The following is a 25,135-nucleotide window of genomic DNA, read 5'->3' on the forward strand; positions in this document are numbered from 1 at the left end:
CAGGGCAATTTTCCAATTTAGAAACTTTAGAGAATCTCAATTGACTTGAACTTCCACATCACCTTACCTTCAGCCATCTCATCACAGCACATAAAATTATTCACAAACTCATGGCCTGCCCTGTGTTAAATGCAGTCTTCCACTCTTACATACCATGCAGATCTCCTAGGTCAGAAAGCAAACAGCTCCTACAAGAGCATCGTCCCATGAAATCAGCCGGACATAACCTATACTCCTTCTCCATAGTAAAATGTGGAACACCCACCCTTTATCTTTAAGATCCAACCACATACACACATCCTTCAAGCTCACACTTAAGGAACACCTCTCTATATCCTGGATCTGCTCCTGCTCAACCCCAGGCTGATACCTCAACTTGTTTCATGACACCTCCTCCCTCATCTGCTATTCTTAACTATACCTACCTTAACCACCTTACTATTCCCTCTTATTCTACCTGTCTCCTCTCCTCTCCTGCTCCTACTAATTAAACTCCCTCCCTTTTTCTCTAAAATAACCACCTTGACTACTTTACATCTTCCTGATTACTACCCAAATACAAAATGCTGTGACTAGCACAGACTTTAAATGGGTAATTCACTCTAAGTATCCTATATTTGTAACCATTTGTTATATTTATGCTACTGTTATGTTGAATATTTTAGTTACTGTTATTGTAAATGCTTGTGACCATTTGTCATATCTGTTTTGTTGAATATTACTGTTAAGTGAATGTCTATGTCTATAATACTACATTAATGAATTTGTCTATTACTCTATGTCTTATGGAGCTTTCCTCCCTGGGCCTCCATTGAAAATGAGTTCTTTATAGCCTAGTTGGACTTCACTGGTAAACAAATGTCAAATAAAAATAAATAAGTAAATAAAGAAAGAAGAGTTGGCTACAAGCTCAAAGAGTAGTATTGTTAATTTTTCAGTTTTTTTCTGTAAGACAAAATTAAAATCCTAAGGAAGAGACACCTTTTTTTTCTTGATGGTCTGATATGAAAAATCCCCATTTAAAAATTGTGACTTGAGACAAAGAGGAAAGAGTGGGTTCCAGTGGCAGAATAGCAGAAATCGACAAAAGGTAAACATTTAAAGAAGCGTACACATGACCGTAATTGAGCAATTCATCCGGGTACTGGAGAACCAGGGTTGCTCTGGCTTAAGATGTGTCCTGTCCACTAATCTGACACCACAGAAAGCATCTCTTCTATTTTGATAATTAAGATTTTCCAGTAGCAGGTTTTCTTACCTCATGCAATACTTGTTGCATGCCCTTAGAAAAAAAGTGCCTTAGGAGACTGAAATCCTATCTCCACAGAGTTAGACTGAGATTTTGAATAGTGGGATTAATCAGAGATCCCTTGTCCCATGTATGCAAGCCCACTTTGTGAGGAAGCTTCTGGTAATTGTTAATATATCACATCATAGTGCTGCAGTAATTGTGATAGACAGCATTACATCATAGTGGTGCTGTCTATCACCATTAATAGGGTTCCTGGAGACCACTGCTGATTCAGAGCTTTCATGGCATTTAATGAGTCATCATGTTTCGGAGTTTGTGGTGCTTGTGCTGTTGTTTCCAGATTCCATGCACTTTTACACCTTGAGAAACAGCACCTCAGCAAAGTCCAAAGCATTGGTGGCCACAGTTAGGAATGTGTTGGGAGGACAGAAAGGGACTCTTGAGTTGCAAAGGACTTGTTCAGTCCACAAAAATAATTCCTTCTTCATGAAACTGAGAACTGGTTTTGGAAAGGAAAGATGGCCAAACTGATTTGAAAAACCACTGACGTTTTCTTATGTTAGTCTGGCAAATAATATTATAAAGCTAGACAATGCCATGAATAATAGGACTTAGAAATTATCTTGCAGTTGAAGTTGTCAGAAGTGCATGATGAAGAAAGTGCTATGATAAACTTGCATTTTTCTGGAGGAAAAAAAGCTGTCTAGCAGGCATTCCAAGAATACTAATACGTGGGTTGGAATAAGGGATGACTATTTTAGTTTCATAGCGAACCCTTGATTGGAGAAAAGGCTCATTGTGAAATCAGCCAATTGTCCAAATAACTGAAATGTGTATGTCTGGAAGCTTGCACTGAACTATCACTGGAGCAAGACATTTGGTAATAAGGGATGACTTTTTTAGCTTCATAGTGAACTCTTGATTGGAGAAAAGACTCATGGTGAAATCAGGTAATCATCCAGATAAGAGAAATGTGTATGTTTGGAGGCCTGCAGTGAGCTATCACTGGAGCAAGGCATTATTGAAAACTCTAGGGTGACAGTAAGACCAAAGGGCAAAAAGGTACACTGATAATGCAATCCCAAGACACAGAACCTTAAAAAAGGATCTATGTTTTTTATGAATGAGGATATGTAAATAGGTATCCTTTACATCTAAGGTGACTAGAAAAGATTGAGGGGGAAAAAGAGGAAAGACAGTCTGAAGTATTTGCATTTTGAATTCTGGAATGAGAGGTATTTAGGTTAGACAGATCTAAAACTGGTCTAAGTGTTTCTTCTTTCCTGTGAACCAGAATAAAAGCCTTGTCCCCAACTCCTTTGAAGGGACTCCTTCTGTGAACCCCTGATAAAGTAATTCTGCAGTTATTTCAGGCATAAGATGGGGGTATTTCTTTTTGAAGGCTGAGGAATTGATGATGGAATAGGAGGCGATGCCCACAGAAGTGTGTATCCATGTTCTATAATGCCTAACATCCAGGAGTGAGAAATTATAGACTTTCATGCAGGAAGGCACAGGAAAAGATTCCCTGCAATTTTCAGGAGACAGTTGGGTGAGGAGGGAAAGGAGGCAAAAGATGGACATGTTTTTATTTTGTAAGGAGGATCCTTGGAACCCATCAGTTTTCCTTTTGGTGTCATCTTGCCATTTTGTTTTGAACGGTTGTTTAGCAGATTTTTACTAGGCTGTCTTGAATGATGTCTGCAATGGTTCAAAGTTGGTAGGTTAGTTCCTTTGAAGTTTGGGAACTGGAGACAAGAATAATTGTTTAACATCCATCATAAGCTTATCTCTTTCTTCAAGTTTTTTTGAGAACTTCAGTAGAGCAATTACCGAATAAAAATCATTACTCTGAGGAGCATTTAACAGCTGAGCTTTGTCCTATGGAAATGTCTGAAGTTTACTCTAAATATGTCTTCCGATCATTGTCCCAGTAGCAGCAGCCTTGGAGACAGCATCCACTGCATCATTAGTCCATTTAATTATACGCTTAAGTCACCTGAGATGTAAAATGAAGCATTTCCATAACACTGAATTTAGCCTCAGAATTTAGAAGGTTAGTTAAGGATTATGCCCTATTATATAAAATAGACAAAAGATAACTGGATATATAAATAATTTATGGTCTGGAAAGCTAAAGTGGAAGAAATATATGTATGTGTGTACATATATATATATATATATATATATATATATATATATATATATATATATATACACACTTATGCATATATATATATATATATATATATATATATATATATCTACCTGAAAACATCGAAAGCTTGAAACGCAGACAACGAGAACACTGACACCGGAAGACCGACAACTGAAATGATTAGCAGTTCAAAATCCCAACGCTGAAAACACCATGTGAAACCAGCGCGACTGTGTAAGTATGCGATAATGATGGATGTTCGGGTTAGCGTGTGGGTAAGGTAAGCATGCGCTAGTGACGGACTTTAGAGTTAGGGTGCGGGTAAGGTAAGTGTGCGATAGTGACGGACTTTAGGGTTAGGGTGCAGTAAGGTAAGTGTACGATAGTGACGGACTTTAGGGTTAGGGTGTGGGTAAGGTAAGTGTGCGATAGTGATGGACCTTAGGGTTAGTGTTTGGGTTAAGGTTAGTGCATAGATAGTTGTGTATGTAAGGTTTAGTGTAGGTTTATAAGGTTTTCGGTGTGTTTGTGTTATGTGTGTGTTTTTTGGAAAAAGAATTTGTTTTGTTTTGTTGACTGTCGGGATTGTGGTTTGTCGGGCATGTGAACTGTTGTGTTTTTGAACTGTCGGTTTTGTGGTGTCCGTGATCTCGTTGCCGGTGTTTTTGCTTGTCGATGTTTTCAGGTAGATCCATATATATATATATATATATATATATATATATATATATATAGATAGATATATGTACATATATGTATGTATATACATGTTTTGCCTAACCTGTCAAATGATCTGTTGTCTTATGCATTAAAAGAAGAATATGTTTTAATACCTTTCTCTGCATCCAAAGAAGGAATGGCAGGGTCAACAGAGGGTTTTTTTATAAAGGTACTTGGATGTATCTGGGATGCTATAAAACCAGTTAAGCATTCTGGATGCAGGATGGGAGTCTGGTGACATTTAAGCAGCTGAGAATGCATCCTCCAATACTCATAAAACTGGATCGATAGCTTCAGGCTTATTGGAGTCCATACTAGGTAACACACAGTACCTTTTCTGAAAGTCAGACATCTCTTTATCCTCCTATTTGAAAAAAAATCTTTCAGTTTTGCAATGTTGTCACTACAGGATATTTCCTTATTTGTGGAGTCCAATAAAAGAGTATTCTCTGGCTCAGACTCCCAGCTTGTGGTTCAAGATATCTGAGAAGCATAATCCAGTCCTTCATTATCTGACTCAGATAAATCCTTTTCTTCAGTAGAGGAAACCATCTTCCTCTTAATAGGTGTGGAAGAGGAAGAAGCAGATAAAAAAGACTGAAAATAAATGAATTAATGGCTTTGCAAAGTTATACCAACGCTCCTTACTCTGCTGCTTAACCTTCACAGACTGCCTTGTGAAAGTGTTCAGACAAGGAATCTTCTGGAGCTCACCTTCATGGATGATTCACCGATGTCTTTCCTCACAAGAATCTGGTGGGTACTTCCCTTCCCCTCAGGTAAGATAACATGCAGTTCTCCTTTCTCAGCTGATTATACAGGATGAACAGTCTGTTCAGCTGAGTGAGGGACCTGGGCCATAGTAGCCTCCAAGAAGGATGCAATAGAGGCCCCCAGAGAAGCAGACTGATGGTCTGAGGGCTGCAAATGCACCTCAGTGAAATCATCAGCCAGGATTGTATGAGAGAGGTAGATGAAGAAGCATTGCTACTCATTTTTTTTTTACCCTGAGGAGGAAGGTCCACTGCAGGAGAAGGTGATGAAATATCTGCTTGCATTAAGTCCCAACAACATCTGTCCACAGAAGAACATAAAGGGAGTTAAGTCCCTTCTAATGGTTTTTGGGGTAAAACACTGACAAACAGAACATAACCTGGCATCATGTTCAGACCCCAAACAAAACACTCAACTAAAGTTGGAGTTTTTATAAGGAATTTGATGTCCCCCATCTGCATGTGTCCTTTTTAATAGCCATAAGCAAAGATTTTGAAAAAAATTCTGGATTAAATAGAGGGGTTCCCGGTGCTGCACTTTTTTTGTCTGAAGACAAAGAGATGAAGCTAACTGCATGATATTATCACACACAAAGCTGATAAGAGTCTGCATATGCTTGACAGAGGAAGGGTAAGAGGATGGGAGTGAAGTGACATATGGCTCGCCCATCTTGGGGGAGGAGAGGTGGCTTGGCTCGATGCTTGGCAACACCCAGTGGGAGCTCTGTTTGGTGCAGTCTGTCCAGTCCAGGCCAGGGGGACATGCTGCTACTGCACTGCACCATAGGTCAGGGGGCAATCAGACAGAAAAGCCTGTATGCTCCCCCCCCCCCATAGAATTGCAGGTTAGTGTATCTCAGAACGGCCCCACGGGTGTTAGAAGGAGCTCCAAAGCTGGGGGGGGGGCACTATGTCTGCATGTATGATGTCTGGTGAGAAGCTTGCACTCCATATAGGAATGAATGGAACAATTGGTCATAGCAACTGATGGCTGGCAAGCATAGTGGCTGCACTAATACTAATGGCAAGAAAGTTCCAAGTTGTGGTGCAGCCGTACATCCCTTTTACCGGATGTCTGTTTGTGCTAAGGGTGGAAGTACAGTATGACAGGAAGGTGTCTGAAGCTTTGTAGACTGATCTGATTGGACATATGGTATCCTTGGCAGGATATGCACCATTTGTAACAGCTATTGCAACATTGATACTGCAGTCCTGCTTAATGAGCAGTTTATTTCTATCACTAGTCCCGCTCTACTTCTGTTGTTGCTAGAGCTTCTAATCCAATTGTGAATTTCTTTCTTTTTTTTTTTGCTTTTTATATAGCAGATTGAGGCTCTCATGTTTTAGATCATTCTAATGTTGTCAGGCCACATTATACCTTTTGTACCTGTGCTTTTGTACCAGTTTTGCTGTACATCATTCGTTCATCAGGAAAAAAGCATACTTTTCCTCTAGACATTTTTCAGTCTTATTCACAGACAGAGGCAGATTATAAATGTCACAATTCAGGTGGTCACCCAGGCTCCACAGCTCCAGGGAGCCCATGGTCAGGCAAGAAAATAACCTTTTAAAACACCTCCTGTGTTTAGCTCATAAGCTAATTTACTTTAGCAGGCTTATGCGCTGGACATAACAAGCAACAGAATTGTTATTAAATCTTTCTTTTCCTTTTTTAAATGTTAAATGACAGCCACCATGAATATTCACCTTTATATACTTGCAGTGTCTGTCATTTGCACATGCTTCTTTACTTAAAAGAACAAATAAATAAATGTTCACAGCTGCAGCAATCCTATTTAAAGCAGTACAATTTTTTGTTGCTGTCTCATGATTAAGTGAGATGGCAGGGAACAGTTAGCCTGCACATGTATCAAAAAGGATATCTGGCTAGCCACATCTATGAGTGTTAGTAAATGGTGAAGGTTTGATGCCCATTTGGTTTACCGAGGCTAAGCTTTTTGAAGTGTCCTTAAGCGCAGACTATTCACTTTCGTATAACTAGACTCTCATGTGGTGACTGTGAACCACACTGTTGGGTGATTGCTTCTTTCAAATGGTAATCAACTAACAGAGCCCTGATCCTTATCTCTGTCCCCATGCAAGAACACCAGAACCAGGACTCCTCTGTAAAGCAGTGTATTATCTGCCTGACACACACACACCTCCTGTAGGGCATAACGAATGATCCTGTTCTTATATGTGGCTACAGTCAAGCTGTTCCAATTAACATCTGGTATATTATGGCCTTTCATCAAACACTTCCTCCCGTCCTGAACATCCTAAGGATACACTCAATCAGTTTCATATTGTGCCCCCTCCCACCACAGGTGGGGAGTCCGTACACAACCTGTGTTGATTATGCAGATTTTTCCAGTCCTGTTGTGGCATAGCCTGCAAACTCCCCTCGTTTTCTCACCTTTTGCATTGTTGCTATTTTTCACCCTTTCTGCCCTACAGCTTATGTACCATTGGAATGGTTATATTCTAGTCACAGATGTCTGTACAGTATAATTTTTTGATTACCACAATATCAAGATGCTACTCTTTCATCAAAAACATTTGTTCAAACAGATTTTCTGTACAGCCTGTGGACACTGGGGCACATTACCTCCTACATTTTATGACTGTGACATGTTTTTGTCCAATCCTTGTATATAATATTGTTTTTCTGTCTATTTAATACTGCTCTTCTGTTTATCTGATTCTTAACAAAGGAATTTACCTCATTAGTTATTTAGATGAGGAAGAGAGCAGGATTTCTCCAATGCCTTTCTGCACCTTCCACATACGTTATTTTAAGTCATGTCTGAAAGATTTAAATGGGTCACTTAAGATCTTGGTTTATTTATCAAATGGCACAGATTATTATGTTAACACCAGTACAGGCTTAAGTCCTTCAAGTGGGTTCCTAATTCCTACCCAAGGCAAAACCAAAACCTTTGCACCCTTTGTCCAAGCACTCTAACCTTATGCTCCCCAGGGTCAGGCTGCACATTAAGGGGTGTGTGTGTGTGTGTGTGTGTGTGTGTGTGTGTGTGTGTGTGTGTGTGTGTGTGTGTGTGTGTGCGCGCGCGTGCCTTTTCATTAAATTCCATCCTTAATTCCTTAAACTCAAAATTCTTTGCCTAATTCCTTAAACTCCTGTAGTCCACTAATCCACTTCACAGCCAGGTCAGTATCACTAATCCCTGTATCCACAATGATATCCCAGCTTTGTACCCCAAGTAAACTGTACCTGCAGTCCTAAAGCTTCAATTCCTGTCTCTCCCAATTAAGTCTCAGAGCAGGCACTTTATATCCTTGGGTCGTCCCAAAAAACAACACAGTCCTGCAAAATATAATGTTTCTTTTTCTCATGGGTCCCAGTGCACCCTAATACTCTGCAAGAATGTAGCCATCATTCCCACACACTAGCAACTAAAAATATCACTGTTTATTAATTTATAGCAAGTATCAGTCTGAAAACAGATGTGTTCTTTTTTAGGTTAAAGGGATGATGCAGCTACTGTTGCCACGATTGCTACATAGAGAACAAGGAAAGAGGAAGGCTATTTACTTTAACATGAAATACAGTTCAGCAGCTAATACTTGGAGATGAAGAGGCTTGTAAAACATCTGGCAGGAATACATAGCTGCTGTTTCTTTGCTTTGCTGAAAGCTCGCTGTAAAAATGACCTTTCATTTCAGAAAAACAAATCTTTGGGATCTGTGTAGTGTGGAAAGTAATAAAGCCAGATTTGCAAAAAGGAGAAGAAGGGGAAACAGCTTTAATTAAAGTGAGGTGATTAAACAGATACTGTGTAGGATTATGTGGATGCGAGGTTCTACATTAATACCATCCCCCCCAAATAAAAAATCACATTAGCCTTTTATCCATGTTAATCCTTATGTGATCTCAAAGTTGCAGAGTCTATGAAAAAATGATTACTCAGTGGAGGTCTCTTGTTTAATCAGTCACAAGGACGACCTTAACAAAATTTGATGGGGCTCGTGGAAAATTAATTACTTCTCAGTTTTCTTCTCACCAAGACACTAGTTAATATCACAGAGGATAAGGAAAGTGCTGGTTACATTTACTCAGAAGTAGGGAAAATATTGCTGAGTGATGGCCCTTTTGCACATGTGCTGGACCTAATGAAGGCAGGTCTTACTGTGCAGCACCCATGGTGGCTATGTGCTATAACAAGCAGGATTACAGAGGGCTTAGTCTGTGTTTGTCTCAGCGACAAATAAATATAACATTGGTAGTCGACAAGGCTTCTCAAACAGCATCACTTAATGAAATGCACAATCACTGACACCTTTCTCAATTAAGTCACCCCAATTCCCTTCTCCCATCAAAGGCACACTTTGGATGTCCAGCAAGTATTATAACTTATAATTTACTATTTATGCTTTAGAATAAATATTAATTCTCACATGCAGTAGCTGTGAAACTTACCCATTTCACATGTATTTGTGAGGAAGGTGGGCCAAAGGAATGCATGAATGTAGGTATAATAAAATAGGGAAAAAGTAATAAGTGATCTGGCAGAGGAATGGAGGGTGGGGTACAAACATAACCAATCAGCCAGAGATAGGCTGGCATTAATGTCACTTTCATTTCTATCAAGATAATACAGATCTATTAAAAACAGATTTGTGACTCAATCAAGTAAGTAAGTTGCGGTTCTGGAACAAATACGTAACCTACACACTGAAATATATGCATTTTACAGGCCAGTGGATATAACATTTTATTCTGTGATAATTTTGCTAGGGATAAGTTGGTATGATGCCTTTGCATAGGGTAAAGGGTATGTGGCTTTCTTTGGGTTACAATCTTATCAAATTCATATTTAAACTTAGGTTTACACCACATTACATTACAAAATCTAACAACACAGGGAGTTTATCTGTTTAGCCTACCCATATGATGCACATAATATGTAGCTTTTGTTTCCTTCCACCTGTGTTTATAAAGCACTTTTGAGTCTGTTCATGCTCTCGTGAAACACCTTCCCTTATATATTCACAGCTCACCACCCAGTGAGGTGGCCTGTTACAGGACATTATAACTCCTTTGTAAAATTACTTTCTTTGCCTGAGGTTAAAGTGTGATCTGCCTAGCTCATCTAATGGTGCTTTCTTTGTCCTTGTGGCCCAGCTTCACCTTATTACATTTCATTTATGAAGTCACATACATGCAAAGCATGTCTTGAACCCACGCCAGTTTATAATGACTGTAACAGCTGTTTATGCCCTTGCTCTCCTTCTCATGAATGTTTCTTTCATCTGGAAGCTTTCATTTTCTTTTGTATCCTTTTCCTTCTCAGGTCACTAAACCTGCATCCACTGTTCCACGATTAAGACTTTACAGTGTGAGATGAACTAGAAGTACGACTTCCTCAGACCCGGCATCAGTGTCTCATGACACACTCTGCTGGCTCTTTCTAATGACCTCTCTATTTATACTTGATGGTTCAGGTACAGTGTGGTAACCCCCAGATCCTTTCCAACCAGGGATTCTCTACACTTAGCTTTCCCTGGGTTTTTATGTGATCTTTGCACCATTGTGTCAAAATGCAGAATCCTGTACTTAATCTGTAGTGAACTTTAATCAAGGTTTCTGCAAAGCTACAAAACATCTACTGGTCCTTTTACAGCTTTCCCTTCTTATTCAGGGCAGTGACCTCAACCTTTATGTTGCCTGCAAGTAGGTTCAGTTTGGCAGTACCCCCCTTTGACATATCCAGAGCAAATATAGTGAAAAGTGTGGACCCTAGCACTGACCCTTTGCAGCACTTTAAGGGTTAATACTCTTATCTATGATAGCTTATTTCTGATGATCATCCTCTCATTTCTTATTCTCAGTCATTTCCCAACTTACAAGTTTCTGCCCTAATCCTAAGCTTCTAACATTATTTAGTAGTCTTTAATACGGTACTGAGTTGAGACCTACTGGAATCCAAGTGATCATATTTAATGGCACATCATCAACCAGCTGTACAAAGGACTGCAGAAGGATCAGATGGAAATTCTTCTTGTCACTGAAGCCAAACCAGTTTGGATCCAGATGCCAGGTGTCCTTTAGAAAGCTTTATAGTCGTCTGTCTTAGGATCCTCTCCATTATTATCGCTGCCCCTGTCACCAGGTTAGCCCGCCTACAACTGCCTGGATTAGTTTGATTATCCGTTTGTATAAGGAGATATGCAAAGCTGTTTTACACTCAAGATGGTACTGCTGTGGTGGCCAGGGTTCCTGCAAAATCTTCCTGTGAGTGGTTCTGCCAAGGTATGTTTTAGGCTTTGGGGTACTCTGAATGCTATCTCATCTAGGTGCTGTACTTTGTCCTTCTATAATACAAACAGTTCACTGTCTGCTACTTAAGATGTTTCTTAGCCCAGCTGCTTCCCTCTCACCCTTCTTGCCCAGCTGCTTCCCTCTCACCCTTCTCGCCCAGCTGCTTCCCTCTCACCCTTCTCGCCCAGCTGCTTCCCTCTCACCCTTCTCGCCCAGCTGCTTCCCTCTCACCCTTCTCGCCCAGCTGCTTCCCTCTCACCCTTCTCGCCCAGCTGCTTCCCTCTCACCCTTCCCTGCTTTTTCCTTCTTGTGGTATCGTACCTTTCCATCTTATTTGCTTGTGGATTCTAAGACAGATTAATTTGTAGCTTAATTTTTGTTCAGTGATATCTTTTCTGGCTCTAACCTCAAATCCTTTCATCAGTCTTTTTAGGCCTGTGTTCCCATTTTCAAAAATGTTTCTGAAATCTGTTTGCTCTCTCCTCTCTATTCAGTGGACTAGTTGGTATAAGGGTTATGGTAGTTTGACTAACACACACAGGGTGCAGTGTTTGATTCTCACCTTTGGTAAGGAAAATTGTTTAAAAGGTGGAAGGCTGGCATAGTGGTTAAGGTGTTCACGTTATAGGTACAAGGTGCAGGGTTTGATTCTCCCATGGGGTAATTGGCTGGGCTTGGAATGACCCACAAGAACAGTTAGTCTGGTACTAATTTATGAACTTGTGTAACAGTGGGAGGTTGGCATAATGGTTAAGGTATTTACCTTACAGACACAAGGTGCAGAGTTTGAGTCTCACATAGGGTAATTGGCTACACTTAAAATGGCCCACACAGGCAATTAGCCTAGTACTACTCTATGAACCTTCCCTTCCAGAGTAGCTTTGGACTTCCTCAGTTGTTTATGTAAAGGGGATAAGACCTGGTTTCCCCTTTTAGCTCACTGACAAATTGTCTGACTGTACAGTTATCACTCCTGAAGGAAAGAGGTCTTGAAACTATTGCAGCACTAGAAGGACCACCTTCAACTCCAGCATCTCCAGGAAGCTGATGTGAAGACTGGCCTATAACTGACTCAAAAGGCCCTGGTCAATCATCCCCTTGAAATGATGACCCCTGCTGCTGGGGAGAGTAAAACAAACATTTTTCCTATGTGTAGGAAAGGTGATGTCAGACACCAATTTAAGTGAGTTCTGCATTACTGATTTAAACAAATTGTGGCTCAGGGAGTATCCATTAGGTGTGATTATTAGGTGAATAGCATCCATTAAAGGAACATCATGTGGTATCTTGCATTGTGGACCATTGCAATTGCTGCTGCCATATGTCCCAGAAGTCTTAAAATCAGCAGTGTGAGGAGTTTTGATGTTGACAGAGACCCTGTGCCAAACACTCAAGGGACCCCAGTTTTTTGAACTGAGAGACACTTGGCAAGAAACTGTGTCCAGGTGGCATCCAATGAAAGTAATTTGTTGTGATGACCTAATTTCTGATTTTGGATAGTTTATGGACATACCTAAAGACAGACAGAGCTACAAAAAGTAGTCCCTGGTTATTAGTGTGGAATTTCTGGTTGTTGCAGCTAGGAGCGAATCATCTAAGTTTGAGGTACTGTGGATCCCTTTTAGTCACAGGTGAGCTGCAACTATAGTCATGCACTTGCTGAAAACCCGGGTACTGTGATGAAACCAAAGGGCAAGGCTCTTGAATTGGTAATGACTGGCCCCTATTCAAAAGGGCAGGAATCTCTTGGAATCCTTTGAAATTTTTATATGGAGACAGGCATCCTTCTATGGAGCACATCTAGTCATTTGGCTAGAGACAGGGCAAAATCTCAGACACTGTGACCATTAAGAAAGGGGTCTATTTTACAAATTGGTTTAGGATACTGAGATCCAGAACTGGCCTGAGGTGCTTGTCCTTCTTTAGAAAAAAAAGGATGTTGAATAAATTCCTGACACTGTCTGGGAACTCCTGGGTGGATCTTTTTGTGGTGGATGGAAACTCCCCAAAGAGCCTATTGCATTTGGTGGGATGGTACATTGGGTAATGGTGACTTCTGTAGAGATGGCTTTTGGAAAAAGGGTATGGATAGCCTCTGGATATGATTTTTCATAGCTATTTGTCCTGGACAATGGCCATTCTATAGCAAGGTGATGAGATAATTACCTTGATTGCCTCTACAGAACAGCAGCTGGGTAAGCTTCAGGGGTGCTGGTTTGGCCTTCTTTGAAAGGGTTCCTTGAACCCCTGGTTCTGTGAACTTCTATGACCTTGTGGTCAGCTATTGTTAAAGGGGCTGCCTCTGCATGGATGCCCCTATCAGAAGGTGAGTCAAAGGGCTGATGTTGGGATTTCCTGAAACACAGGAATTTGGAACCCTACTGATTCATATTAAAATGAGACTCGATGTCTAGCATTTGGGTAGAAGATCCACTCGACACTGAAAGGGTTAGTTTTCAGTGCATCAGATGTGATATGATTGACACCAAAGCGGTGATAATCAACACTGTCAAACAGACAGGAGCTTGGCAGAATACCTGCTCTGAAGCCACTGATGCAGAAAGAGACAAAAGGAAAGGAGCTAGGGGAGGTGCCAATCCAATTTTCCCTAGTGACAGAGGGGGGTGGGATGATTCCCAGTTCCATTTGCATCTTCAGGAAAACCCTTATCATTAGTTGCAACTCTGCTTCTTATGTGCTTCTGCAACAGCACATCGCCTTCAAAGAAGAAGATGAGAGAGGCCTGGAAATAATAAAAGAGCACCACACACACTCTCTCTGACGAATTCCTACTAACAGACTTTGATGAGGACTTGTCACTGATAACTATCTCTAAAACATCTAGTTTTGTCTCTGTGCCAAGGAGGGGGAAGTCTCTCTCCTTTGTACCTTTGAGGAAGAATATCTTCTTGGTATCTTCAAGAAAGGGGAAGAAGCTTGGTTTCCATTTTATGATGTCCATCTTCCCTATCCTTTTCTTCATTCTTTTTCTAATCTGGCTTTAGTGTTTGCTCAGCAGGTAACACAACTTGAAGAACAAGTTCACCTCTCCTATCAGACAAGGAGTGAGGACCAAAGCCTTTGCAATCAGAGTACTCAGTGTCGAGATGCTCTGAACTACACACATGTCATGTGTGTCCTAAAGTGGGAGTGTAGGCTCGCATTTGAGATGCTCTGAACATATGGACTACACACGTCATGTGTGTCCTAAAGTGGGAGTGTATGCTCACATTCAGTACACTTTTATGTGTGTCCTAAAGTAGGAGCATAGGCTCGCATTTGAGATGCTCTGAACATGCAGACTACATGCATGTCATGTGTGTCCTAAAGTGGGAGCGTAGGCTCACATTTGAGATGGTCTGAACATGCAGACTACATGTGTGTCATGTGTGTCCTAAAGTGGGAGCGTAGGCTCGCATTTAAGATGCTCTGAACATACAGACTACACACATGTCATGTGTGTCCTAAAGTGGGAGTGTAGACTCGCATTTGAGATGCTCTGAACATGCAGACTACACACGTCATGTGTGTCCTAAAGTGGGACCGTGGGCTCGCATTTGAGATGCTCTGAACATGCAGACTACATGCATGTCATGTGTGTCCTAAAGTGGGAGCATAGGCTCGCATTTGAGATGCTCTGAACATGCAGACTACACACGTCATGTGTGTCCTAAAGTGGGAGTGTAGGCTCACATTTATGATGCTCTGAACATGCAGACTACACTCATGTCATGTGTGTCCTAAAGTGGGAGCGCAGGCTCACATTCAGTACACTTTTTGAAAGTCTTGTCCATCTGAATACAAATCCTGAACTATCATGGGAACACAGCAGGAAAATCACTAGAAACATTAATAACTAGAAAGAAAACATTCCTAATACAAAATTAACTATTTGTTTAACAGTTAACAACAACTAGCAACAACTTTAAGGTAACCAAAAGAAAATGAGCACAAGGCAGCTCTGATAAGCTGAGGCACTAAAGGATAGTAACACCTAAACAACATGTCTGTAAGATAAACATTACTCTGAAAAACTGAAATATTTTAATGAGCAGTTAGCTGAGGCTGCAGTTTATAGAGTCATAGGCAAGTACTAGGCTAACTGCCCTTGCCGGCCATTTTAAGCCTAGCCAATTTCCCTCAAAGGTAAGAATCAAACCCTGCACTTTGTGTGTGTGAGGTAAATACCTTAACCATTATGCCAACCCTCATTGCTATGGCAGCAAATGAGAACTGAAGGGGAGGTGCACAGGGGATTGTGGGAAAGTTTGCAGTATGGAGTATGGGGTACTGTAGCACTGGTGAATGGCTGTATCAGATCAGGGCGGCAGCTCAGTACCCAACCCAACTGCTGGATCAGACAGACTGATGAAATAGAATCATCCCATTTTTTCAACCACTCAGCCACAGCTGCAAATGGGAAAGAAGTCTTACTCCCCCAGCTTGCATACAGCCTCCCTCTCACTACATCAGCCTCACAAAGAAAAAAAATCCTCTCCACAGTTGACCGCTAACAACATCTGTAGAATTATTATCCTCTTTCCGAAAAGAGAATAAGATTGCAACCCTCTTGTAAAGGACAGATGGCTTTATAAACTCCCAAAGAAATATCTTTCTGATTGCCTGCCTCTTATTCAAACTCAGTATTCAAGAAAGCTTCCCTTTCTTTGCATAAAGAATTCCACAAAGATCCCTACCTACACAGAACAGCTGATATCCCTGTAGCTCCATCTCATACTCTGTCTTTTCAAACCTAAAATGCACCAAGACTACTTTTACATAATCACTCCTAAAATCTGGGAAGCCATTCATGACAATATAAAGTCCAAAAATAACTAAACCACTTCCTTTTCAAACAGGCTCAATGCACATGCAAAAAGTAACTTCATCACCTAAATTTCAATTACCTACGCAGAGTTACCACATCCATCTCATAACATATTCTTTTTTGTACTGTATTAAAAATCCAAAGAACAGTTTGCATCCAGGACCTAATGCCCTCGACCTTCTTTCTCTCAATCCTACAACTTCTGCTATGCTCTCTTCCTGCTACTCAAACAATCTCCCTCTGGTCAAGAATATAATACCCCTCCTGCGAGTCTAACTTCAAAATATCATAATTCTACTATAAATATTGCCACTTTACTTAGTGTAAATGCCTTGAAGCAAGAATTTAAATGAGTATCATTTGCTTTGAAAAGATTTTTTTTTTGCAAATATATTTATTCCTACAGTAAACCTATACTGCTTGCATAAAAGTATTTTGTTGTCTTCATGTTTGATTGAAAATGGGCCACTGGGATCAGTGCTCTCTCATAATCAACAGATGTATAAACAAATAAAATAAATTCTCCTGCTTAAAGATACTCCCTCGGATTCAATAAAGCCTACACTAAGTGTACACTGCTCTGAGTAAACAGACAACACAGACATAACTCACGCCTTCTTCCTCCTAGTTTTAGTTTTCCTACTGATATTCCTGCGGCTTTAAATATTGTCAGGGATTCATAAAGGTTACCACAAAGTGTAGACTAATGTACACTTAGTGTAATCATTCTGAGTAACTAGAAAGCACAAAAAATGTGATGATTGTTCTTGAATACATATCATGTACACTTAGTGTAGGCTTTATTGAATCTGGCTCGTTGTGATGCCTATCTACCACTCAAGCCTCCTTTGTAGGAGTGTTGTCTGCCTATCCTCAGCACAGAGGTTCTTGCTAGCCCGTGCCACCTTACAGTCCACATGACCATGTCCTGTCTCTCTGCTGCCATGTACTTTTCATCACTAGCCCTTAGATTTTTTTGTTCTGCCACATGCAGGCTCCTGTAGAACTTCTGAGAATGACAGTAAAATACAAAAGCACTTGTGAAGCAGTGTGTCCAGTGCAAAATAAGCAATTTGTTAAAAGGCCAGCAAAAAACTTAACGCTTTAACTGAATCACTGTGTTTTGTGCTTTTCTATTTTACTGGTTTCCCTTTTGGGGTTGCATTTGTTTCTTGTTTTTGTGACTTCTGAGAATAGAAGTCACATTGCACACAATCACATACATGTGTACCCAGACACACACACACACAGGCGCGTGCGCACGGACGGACGGACGGATGGATGCGCACACACACACACACAAACACAGTTTGTCTCTCTCTTTGTCTTTCTCTGTCTTTACTATTTCTAGTTTTATGTTTCAATAAGTTATTTTTGATACAACAAAACAAACATAAAGAAACTGGACCCAAAGCAGCAGAGGCATGATGCTGCTGGAAAGCAGGAATGTTAAACTGATAGTTTGGGTTGGGAACAGTATTCTTCCATGATGACCTTCATTGTCAAAGCGTCTTGCAATATATCCTCACATTTTTATCATGCAAACACACTTTTACTTTAAATTTGTGGGCATAATGATGTATACTGCAAAAATTACACAGGGATCTGTACAAGGAAAGCCATTATAAACAAATAAGTAAGAAAACAACCAAGCAAACTGCCACACCTTAACTTTTGAACTCCTAAACATCCTTCTTTTAGTTTTGCTAGATATACTGCCATTTCCTTTGTTTACTTTGACAAGAGCTAAGATGAATTGAAGCCTGTGGTTGACATACTTTGTGCTCAAGTCTAGTAGCAGCACTTTTATTCTCTGCACACAATTTCTCTTGTGTTTCCTTGTTGTTGGGTGTAAAGTTTTACTTCTTGTATTTAGTACCACCCCAGATGCTACTTTGTAGACAGAGTACCTTCTGTATTCTTGCAATCTCAGCTAAAGCCTGGCAATGGCCCAGTCGGTGAAAAAACTATTAAGTCTCCAGAAAGTATGTTATGAACAGATGATCATTTTAAGATCAGTGAAACCAAAATGAAGACAAAAGGATGGATCTTTTGAGTAGAAGATCGGAGACCTACCTGACTACAGCACTGATGACTCAAGTTTAATTATCAAATCAGTCAACCAGAGGAGTTGGTAACAGGGATAAGCTGATGTCAGTTTGTCCATCCTAGAGGGCAGGAGATGGTTTGGCCCACTGTGTGACTGCACCTGGGAAGACTGAATGATGAAGCAAGAGCATTAAAGAGGGCTAAGGACAGATATTTTGGTCTTCCAAACATTTCACAGCTGTACAGCTGGATTTAATGTGTGTGTGTGTGTGTGTGTGTGTGTTTGTGGAAGCATGTCAACATTTGGACCAGCACTACAAGTCCCATTTTGGCAATGAACCCTTTAGTGCCATGGGAGAAAAGACAGATGAATACAAACAAATCTCCTAATGCCCACATGACAATGGCTATAATTTCAGACACTCAAAGACGTCTCTCAGGATAATAATTACAATTCTGTGTAAAATTATTATGCATACGGGAATACTTCAATTACCAGTGTTCCTTCCACAGACACTGCCATATCTGTTTCTGTTATACTTTACCACTTCTCCTCATACAAACATTCAAGTGTCAACAATAAACCCTCCAAGACAGGACATGCTGGGGAGAGACCCTCACTAATAAACAAACATCAGGCTGAAGATAGCTTTTGAGTACCACACATCACTTATTTAAAACAATGTAACATTTTCCTGTACTAAGCTATGAAAGTCAAAAAGCATCATTCATATCTCATGCTGCCCTGGGTAAAACATCTATCTATGGACGCCCTATGAATATAACTTTTGAACTTATATGGGGGGGGGGGCAATGAGATCTCACCCCTTACAGAGGTGATGAACTCCTCACCTCTTCTTCTGTCTCTCTGTTGAGGCTTTGCAGTTTATTTAGATCATTGTGGAGTCTCTTTATCTTTTCTTCATAAAGTGCATTTTCCTCTGCGAGCTGAGCATTCCTTTGTTGAGCTCGCACCAGTTCATTACGCAGAGTTGCTGCGTCTCGACTCTTCTCGCTCAGCTGCCAAAACAAAAGAATAATTATGGCATAGCATTCAGTATTTTAAGGCAGTTGCACAATTTTAGGTTAAAAATCAGTATTAGCAAATGGCTATTCAACTTTTTCTACAAAGGTTTTCTCTCTCCTTCTCTCTGTCTCTCTCTCTCTCCATATCATGGATGTGAACAAGCAGACTTGTGTTTGTTTCTGACGATCTTCTTCAGTTCAGCAAGGGTATTGCAGAATATTTTTGGTGCCTACCTACACACTTTTCTACTCTTTCTTTTCTTTTAACTTTTTTCCTAGAAATGTTGCTTGTTTTGCTTCCTTTATTCCATTTCTAACATATTTTACTAAATCCATCCTTAAAATCAAAACAACACATACTAGGAAAGCCCTCATGTTTGGTTGAGTTTGTTGCCAGATGTCCTGATTCTACACTCACAAAGTCGAAGAAGTAGAAAATCATAGTGTACAGCTCCCTAGCGCTATGATTTTTGTAGTTCCTATGGGTCATTAAGTGCATCCGGGGTTCTCATAATGTTTCTAACTATACAGCTGTGTATGTTGGAGTTAATAACACCTGAGTCTCCTCTCTTCTTTCCGCTGATGCTCATAGAAATGACTAATCACCATTATCCAGGCTGGTAAATCCTTTGCGGGTATTAGATCCTTTCTTTACTGAGGACAGAACCTAAATATATGGAAAAGATTATTGGCGCTAACAGTTACATCATGGTATCAATTTATTTGCATTTAAAGATACTAAAGCTTGAGAAGAAATATGTCAGGCTGAAAACTACTTTGCAGGGCATGGACTACACCACTCTTCAAAGGGTTTAGGGTGTGAGGAGATTCCTTTCATTACCCAGTGCCTTTTTTTGGCCAGGTCAGTTTAATGGACATTCCAAACTAAAAATCTGCTGGTAACAATAAGGACATAGTGAGGTTCACCAAAAACCTCAGTCAATATTAAAAATAATGATAATAATAAGCTGGCTAGAGGCCTACCTTGCTTACGAGGCAATCGGGGGATGTGTTGTCACAGAGACATGGTTCAAAGATCTGTTCTGCATTGTACAAATACCTGGTTACATACTCTTCCACTGACTCCAGGAGGTGGTATATCCATTTTCATAAGTCAATCTTTTAAAAGTAAGCTTAGAGAAACAACTGTGGAAAAGAAGTACTTCACACCCAGCTTATGATAAACAACAATCTCTAAGTCTGTAACATTTCATCATATTCTGTCCATATCACTTTAAGAACATGACCACTTCCTTGATAAATGTATAATCCTCTCCATAATGGAAATGCTTTTCTACTTCAGTGAGGATGACTAAGAACATTATCCTTGAATGACTAATGAAGCACAAAAACTACTAGATTTCATAAACAACAACGATCTCAAACAAATGGTAAACATGCCATTGAGGTGCATCCTGGCTATAATCCAGACAATGTTGCTCGCTAAGCAAAACATTGCCCCATCCTTTTTCAATCTGACCACTATGCTGTGATGCTGTTCATATATATGTGAAACCAAAGCTAATGAAAATATCACCTTTAAACATTTTTAAATATTAACCATAGTCTTTGGGCACTATAACAGACCCTCCTCACAATGTTCTGGTCAATCACTCATGGCCCTCTGCAACAATTTAGATGACCACATTTATAAATTCATACATGTGAGGCATAAACATAATGCAAATTTCTGCAAAGTCATTTAAATCTGTGGGCACTGAGGGCATTGATAACTGGGAAGATTGGGGCATGAATGTCAGGCTTAAAAAGGTTCTAGGGCTGTTAGCCTAGTAATCTCCTATGATCCAATGCATTACAGTTTCCTGAGCCATTTCATATAACAGAACACTGCTAGAAGAAGTATATAAACTTTTTTTTTGCTCTTTGTTGCACCTACTGGTTGACACTCATTTAGCTCTCTCTCTCTCTCTCTCTCTCAGCCAAGTGACCCCTTTGTTCTCTACCAATGGGGCAAGGTTTGGCTGAGAGGGGACATCATTCTGTTAGCCATCAGGGATGGTTTGGGAGTTTTTCACTTTGGGTTCCTAACTACACTACAAATCTTGTACCACCCTAGGGTTCAGCATGCAATCAGGGTGCTGGCAAGGGTACATCAGTCATTTCTAAGGGTGAAGTCCTGAACAGTGCCTTATCCTCCTTGAAGTCAACACTTCTGCATATTCTCCAATCTCTGTTGGGGATTCTATTTCAGGAATAAGTTCCTGGATATGTATCCCACTTCCTCCCAAAAAATGTGACCACATCACTCCTGTCTCTCCATACCACACCACACGATCTCCAGCAAGTGCTTGAGACTCTTCTTTCAGGCTGGGAGTGCAGCATGTTATCATGGTGGTCCCTGCATTGCTTACCAGTCCTGGGGATGCAGGTGGCCTCACTCAGCAGCTCAGACAGGATAAAGTATAAATCCACTCTCTGAAATAGACTCTGACAGGGACCCAACAGCTACTAAATTCACATACTTTGGTTGGTAATGGAGCTCTTAAATAATATATTAATGTGTTTTACTTGTTGAAATAAAGGATACATTTTATGAGCTCCATTCGTGACTTAATAGTGTGAATTTAATGTAAGGATTTCATCTACTTTGCTGGTTCAGTTAGTGGAATTGTGCTGGAGTGGTCCCTGTAACCACCCCTTAAACTGTTTATCCAACAGGAAGAGAATATTCTTGTTCTCCTTAGCAAATCAGGCAGGAGTTTTCTAACAGCCATTAGCACTGGCAGCCATGATCTGTGTTTCATTCTGTAAATATGCATTCTGAGTTATGAGTAATACAGCCTAGCACAGCCATGAAATGTGGGACACATAGGAGCAAAGGCAGCATGCACAAGCATTCACTCACAGTGTACTGATTATGTGCTGTGGACCTTAGCATAGGAGCAAAGGCAGCATGCACAAGCATTCACTCACAGTGTACTGATGATGTGCTGTGGACCTTAGCATAGGAGCAAAGGCAGCATGCACAAGCATCACTCACAGTGTACTGATGATGTGCTGTGGACCTTAGCATAGGAGCAAAGGCAGCATGCACAAGCATTCACTCACAGTGTACTGATGATGTGCTGTGGACCTTAGCATAGGAGCAAAGGCAGCATGCGCAAGCATTCACTCACAGTGTACTGATGATGTGCTGTGGACCTTAGCATAGGAGCAAAGGCAGCATGCACAAGCATTCACTCACAGTGTACTGATGATGTACTGTGGACCTTAGCATAGGAGCAAAGGCAGCATGCACAAGCATCACTCACAGTGTACTGATGATGTGCTGTGGACCTTGGCTGCACATTAGCTGCCTGTACAAGTCACTGAAGTATAGCAGTTCATAAACATATGTGGGCTATAGTCTCATTTGAAGACACGTCATACAAGCTGCTATTTACTTGTGGCATAAATGAACAATGCATTATTTTAAACACAAAACTGAACATTAAACAAGGACCAGCAACAGCACATCTTTTTGAAGCAAGTATCTGTCAGCAGAGAAGGAGAGATTTCAGTAGACACAGCCACAGGGATTTAGCAGTGCTTAGCAGTACTGTGTGGACAGGTGTATCTATGATGTACATGAGCCCATGGCCTGGTGCAGAACACAAGTGCATATATTAAGCTCTAATATGATTTTTTGCAGCTTGACCTTACATGCACCTCATACATAATGTCTACAGCTGAATGTTTACACTTTAGGTGAGGGAAGACAGCCCACTATCAGGACTGCTTACCTTATACTATCTTGTATGCCCTACTCATATGTGCTGTAAGCTTATCAGATGGGGGTATCTGCCATGGTCCTTTCATGGGTAACCACGTAAATTATTCCACAGAAGCAGACTGTCATGTTACTGTACAGCTGGCCCTTGGCATATCAGTTGTGACTAAAGCCCCCTTTCACTATACATATATAGCTCTGTGTGATTCTGTGTGGCAGCCAGCCCATCTGTAAATATGCTCATATCTGTCCTGTACACTAACCTGGAATTTCACTGAAGCTTTCCACTGTCTATAGCATAGCATATCTGTGGCACCTACTGAGTTCCTATTCCTCTCTAAACCCACTCATTGCGTATACATATAACAACCCCCTTTTAGTAATTGGTAGGTTACTATTTCCAGTATTCACTAGCCTGGAGTATATTCCTTTTTCCTCAAACATGTTTGGCAAAGACTGGGAAAGTTTGGCAAAATTGAGAATGACACCCTGCTTTAGGCACTTAGGACCCATTGGTGCCATCTGTTAGGTAGAGGGAGCACTCACCATCCTCTGTCAGACCATGTTTGGGAAACAGTGAGTTATGACATTACTGTTGCTCATGGCCATGACACCAGTATGACTGGGTGGCTCTACATGGCGGCACACAGAATAGATGGAGATAAGTCAGCCACTGGGGAGCCACTTCCCACTGCAAACCAAAGTGATGAGAAGGAGTTCCTAGCTTCCCTGTAAAGAAATTATGATGGCACAGGCATAGCTGGTGGAATGGCAGCTAGGTAATCTGGTGCACTGTGCAGATCCCCAATCTGGCTGCCCCCATATCTAAGTTGAAGGGAAATAAAAAAATGTCCTCTCATAGTTGTGGACTGGAAACAAACAAAAAGCTTTTCTTTTATGAAACTGCACCAAGCTACTTGCTACAAATTAACAAGTGTCTAGCTTCCGTTAAAATACCACACATACACAGTGCTTCAGAGCTTCAGCTCTGATCAAAAATGCAGTATCAGTACTCATTTCAAAATGCACTACCACACCATTAGCATGTGCTGATCATGCCCCATAACACCTTGTTCCCATGGTAGATGCCCCCTTTACTCCACTCTAGCTATGCCTCTGATACTTGGAGGACTGGACAGAGGTTCCGGGACTGGTCAACCATCATATGACTGAGAGAGAGAGATACTCCAGTTTAGTAAGCACATTGAATATCTATATAACAACTATCATCTGTGCATTGACAGGCCACAGATGCCACTGCATATATATCCTACAGCTATGTCATGTGTGCAGGCACATAGGAATGACAGCGGAGGTACGTGTTTGCTCTATATCTGCATATTCTGCACTATTGTTTGTGTGCATATCCCAGGACATCACATTTAGCATGGGTATATAGATTCACTATATTTTGTCTTGTATTGTATATTCACAAGTCAGACTACAGCTAATGTGGTACTTGTCACTTGTTAGTACAACAGGCAGATATTAGTACCTAAACAGGGTCTGAAAATCATGCTAAAACACAGACTGAGCCAAACTCAGATATGACACAGTTACCCACTGTCTCTATCCTCCACTTATAGTTCAGGGTGAAAGCATCATGCACACATAAACAACATGCTATACAACATAAACTCTCTCCATCCCACCTGGTGAGGGGCTCATCCATGGCTGACATCATCAGCTTTGCTACAGACAGCTTCCTGTCCCAGAGACTTCCCATACTCTGGAACAAACTACCCATTCATGTCAAGCAAAGCTCCTCATTGGCCCTCTAAGAAAAATCTTGACAACTGGATGGGAAATAGAAAATTCACCCTGGGGATCACTTCTGCAGCACTGCTTGACAGGGGCACAGGAAAATAATTTTGTTGGGTGGTGAAAGCCAGGGAACCTTTTTGGCTAAGGCATATATAGGCCCCAGGGCTGATAGCCTAGTATCTACCTATGAACCTATAAACCAAGAGGAGCACCTTCCATCAGATATGGGTATACACACACACACACACACACACACACACACACACACACACACACACACACACACACACACACGCATGCACACCTCACACCTACACAAGTATATAATATATGTCAGCTTAGAACAGTGCCTGCACTTACCAACTAGGTGGTCTGATGAAAATGTATCACATGTTGGCTGATGATGAATTCTATGAAAAAGTTAGTTTTTCTGCTGTTAAAAAGTCATATTGTTTTATTGATTCCTTAATTGAGGAATGGTTTTATACAGGAAGGATCACAGATGATACTAAGAAATATATTTCAAATGCAGCTCCTAAATTTAGTAGAATT

General features: G+C 40.7%; 1 protein-coding gene across 1 annotated transcript in view; it reads right to left on the reverse strand.

Annotated features, from left to right (window-relative positions):
* PMFBP1 (polyamine modulated factor 1 binding protein 1) overlaps window positions 1–25,135 on the reverse strand; it is a 3,624,986-nt gene that overhangs the window by 266,440 nt on the left and 3,333,411 nt on the right. Inside the window, exon 36 of the mRNA XM_044081904.1 lies at window positions 18,916–19,083. Coding sequence (XP_043937839.1) covers window positions 18,916–19,083 — 168 coding nt within the window. The remainder of the gene's footprint in view (window positions 1–18,915; window positions 19,084–25,135) is intronic.

The sequence above is a fragment of the Protopterus annectens genome, chromosome 8.part1, assembly GCF_019279795.1.
Source record: "Protopterus annectens isolate FY-2018-M chromosome 8.part1, PAN1.0, whole genome shotgun sequence".
Classification (NCBI taxonomy): Eukaryota; Metazoa; Chordata; order Ceratodontiformes; family Protopteridae; genus Protopterus; species Protopterus annectens.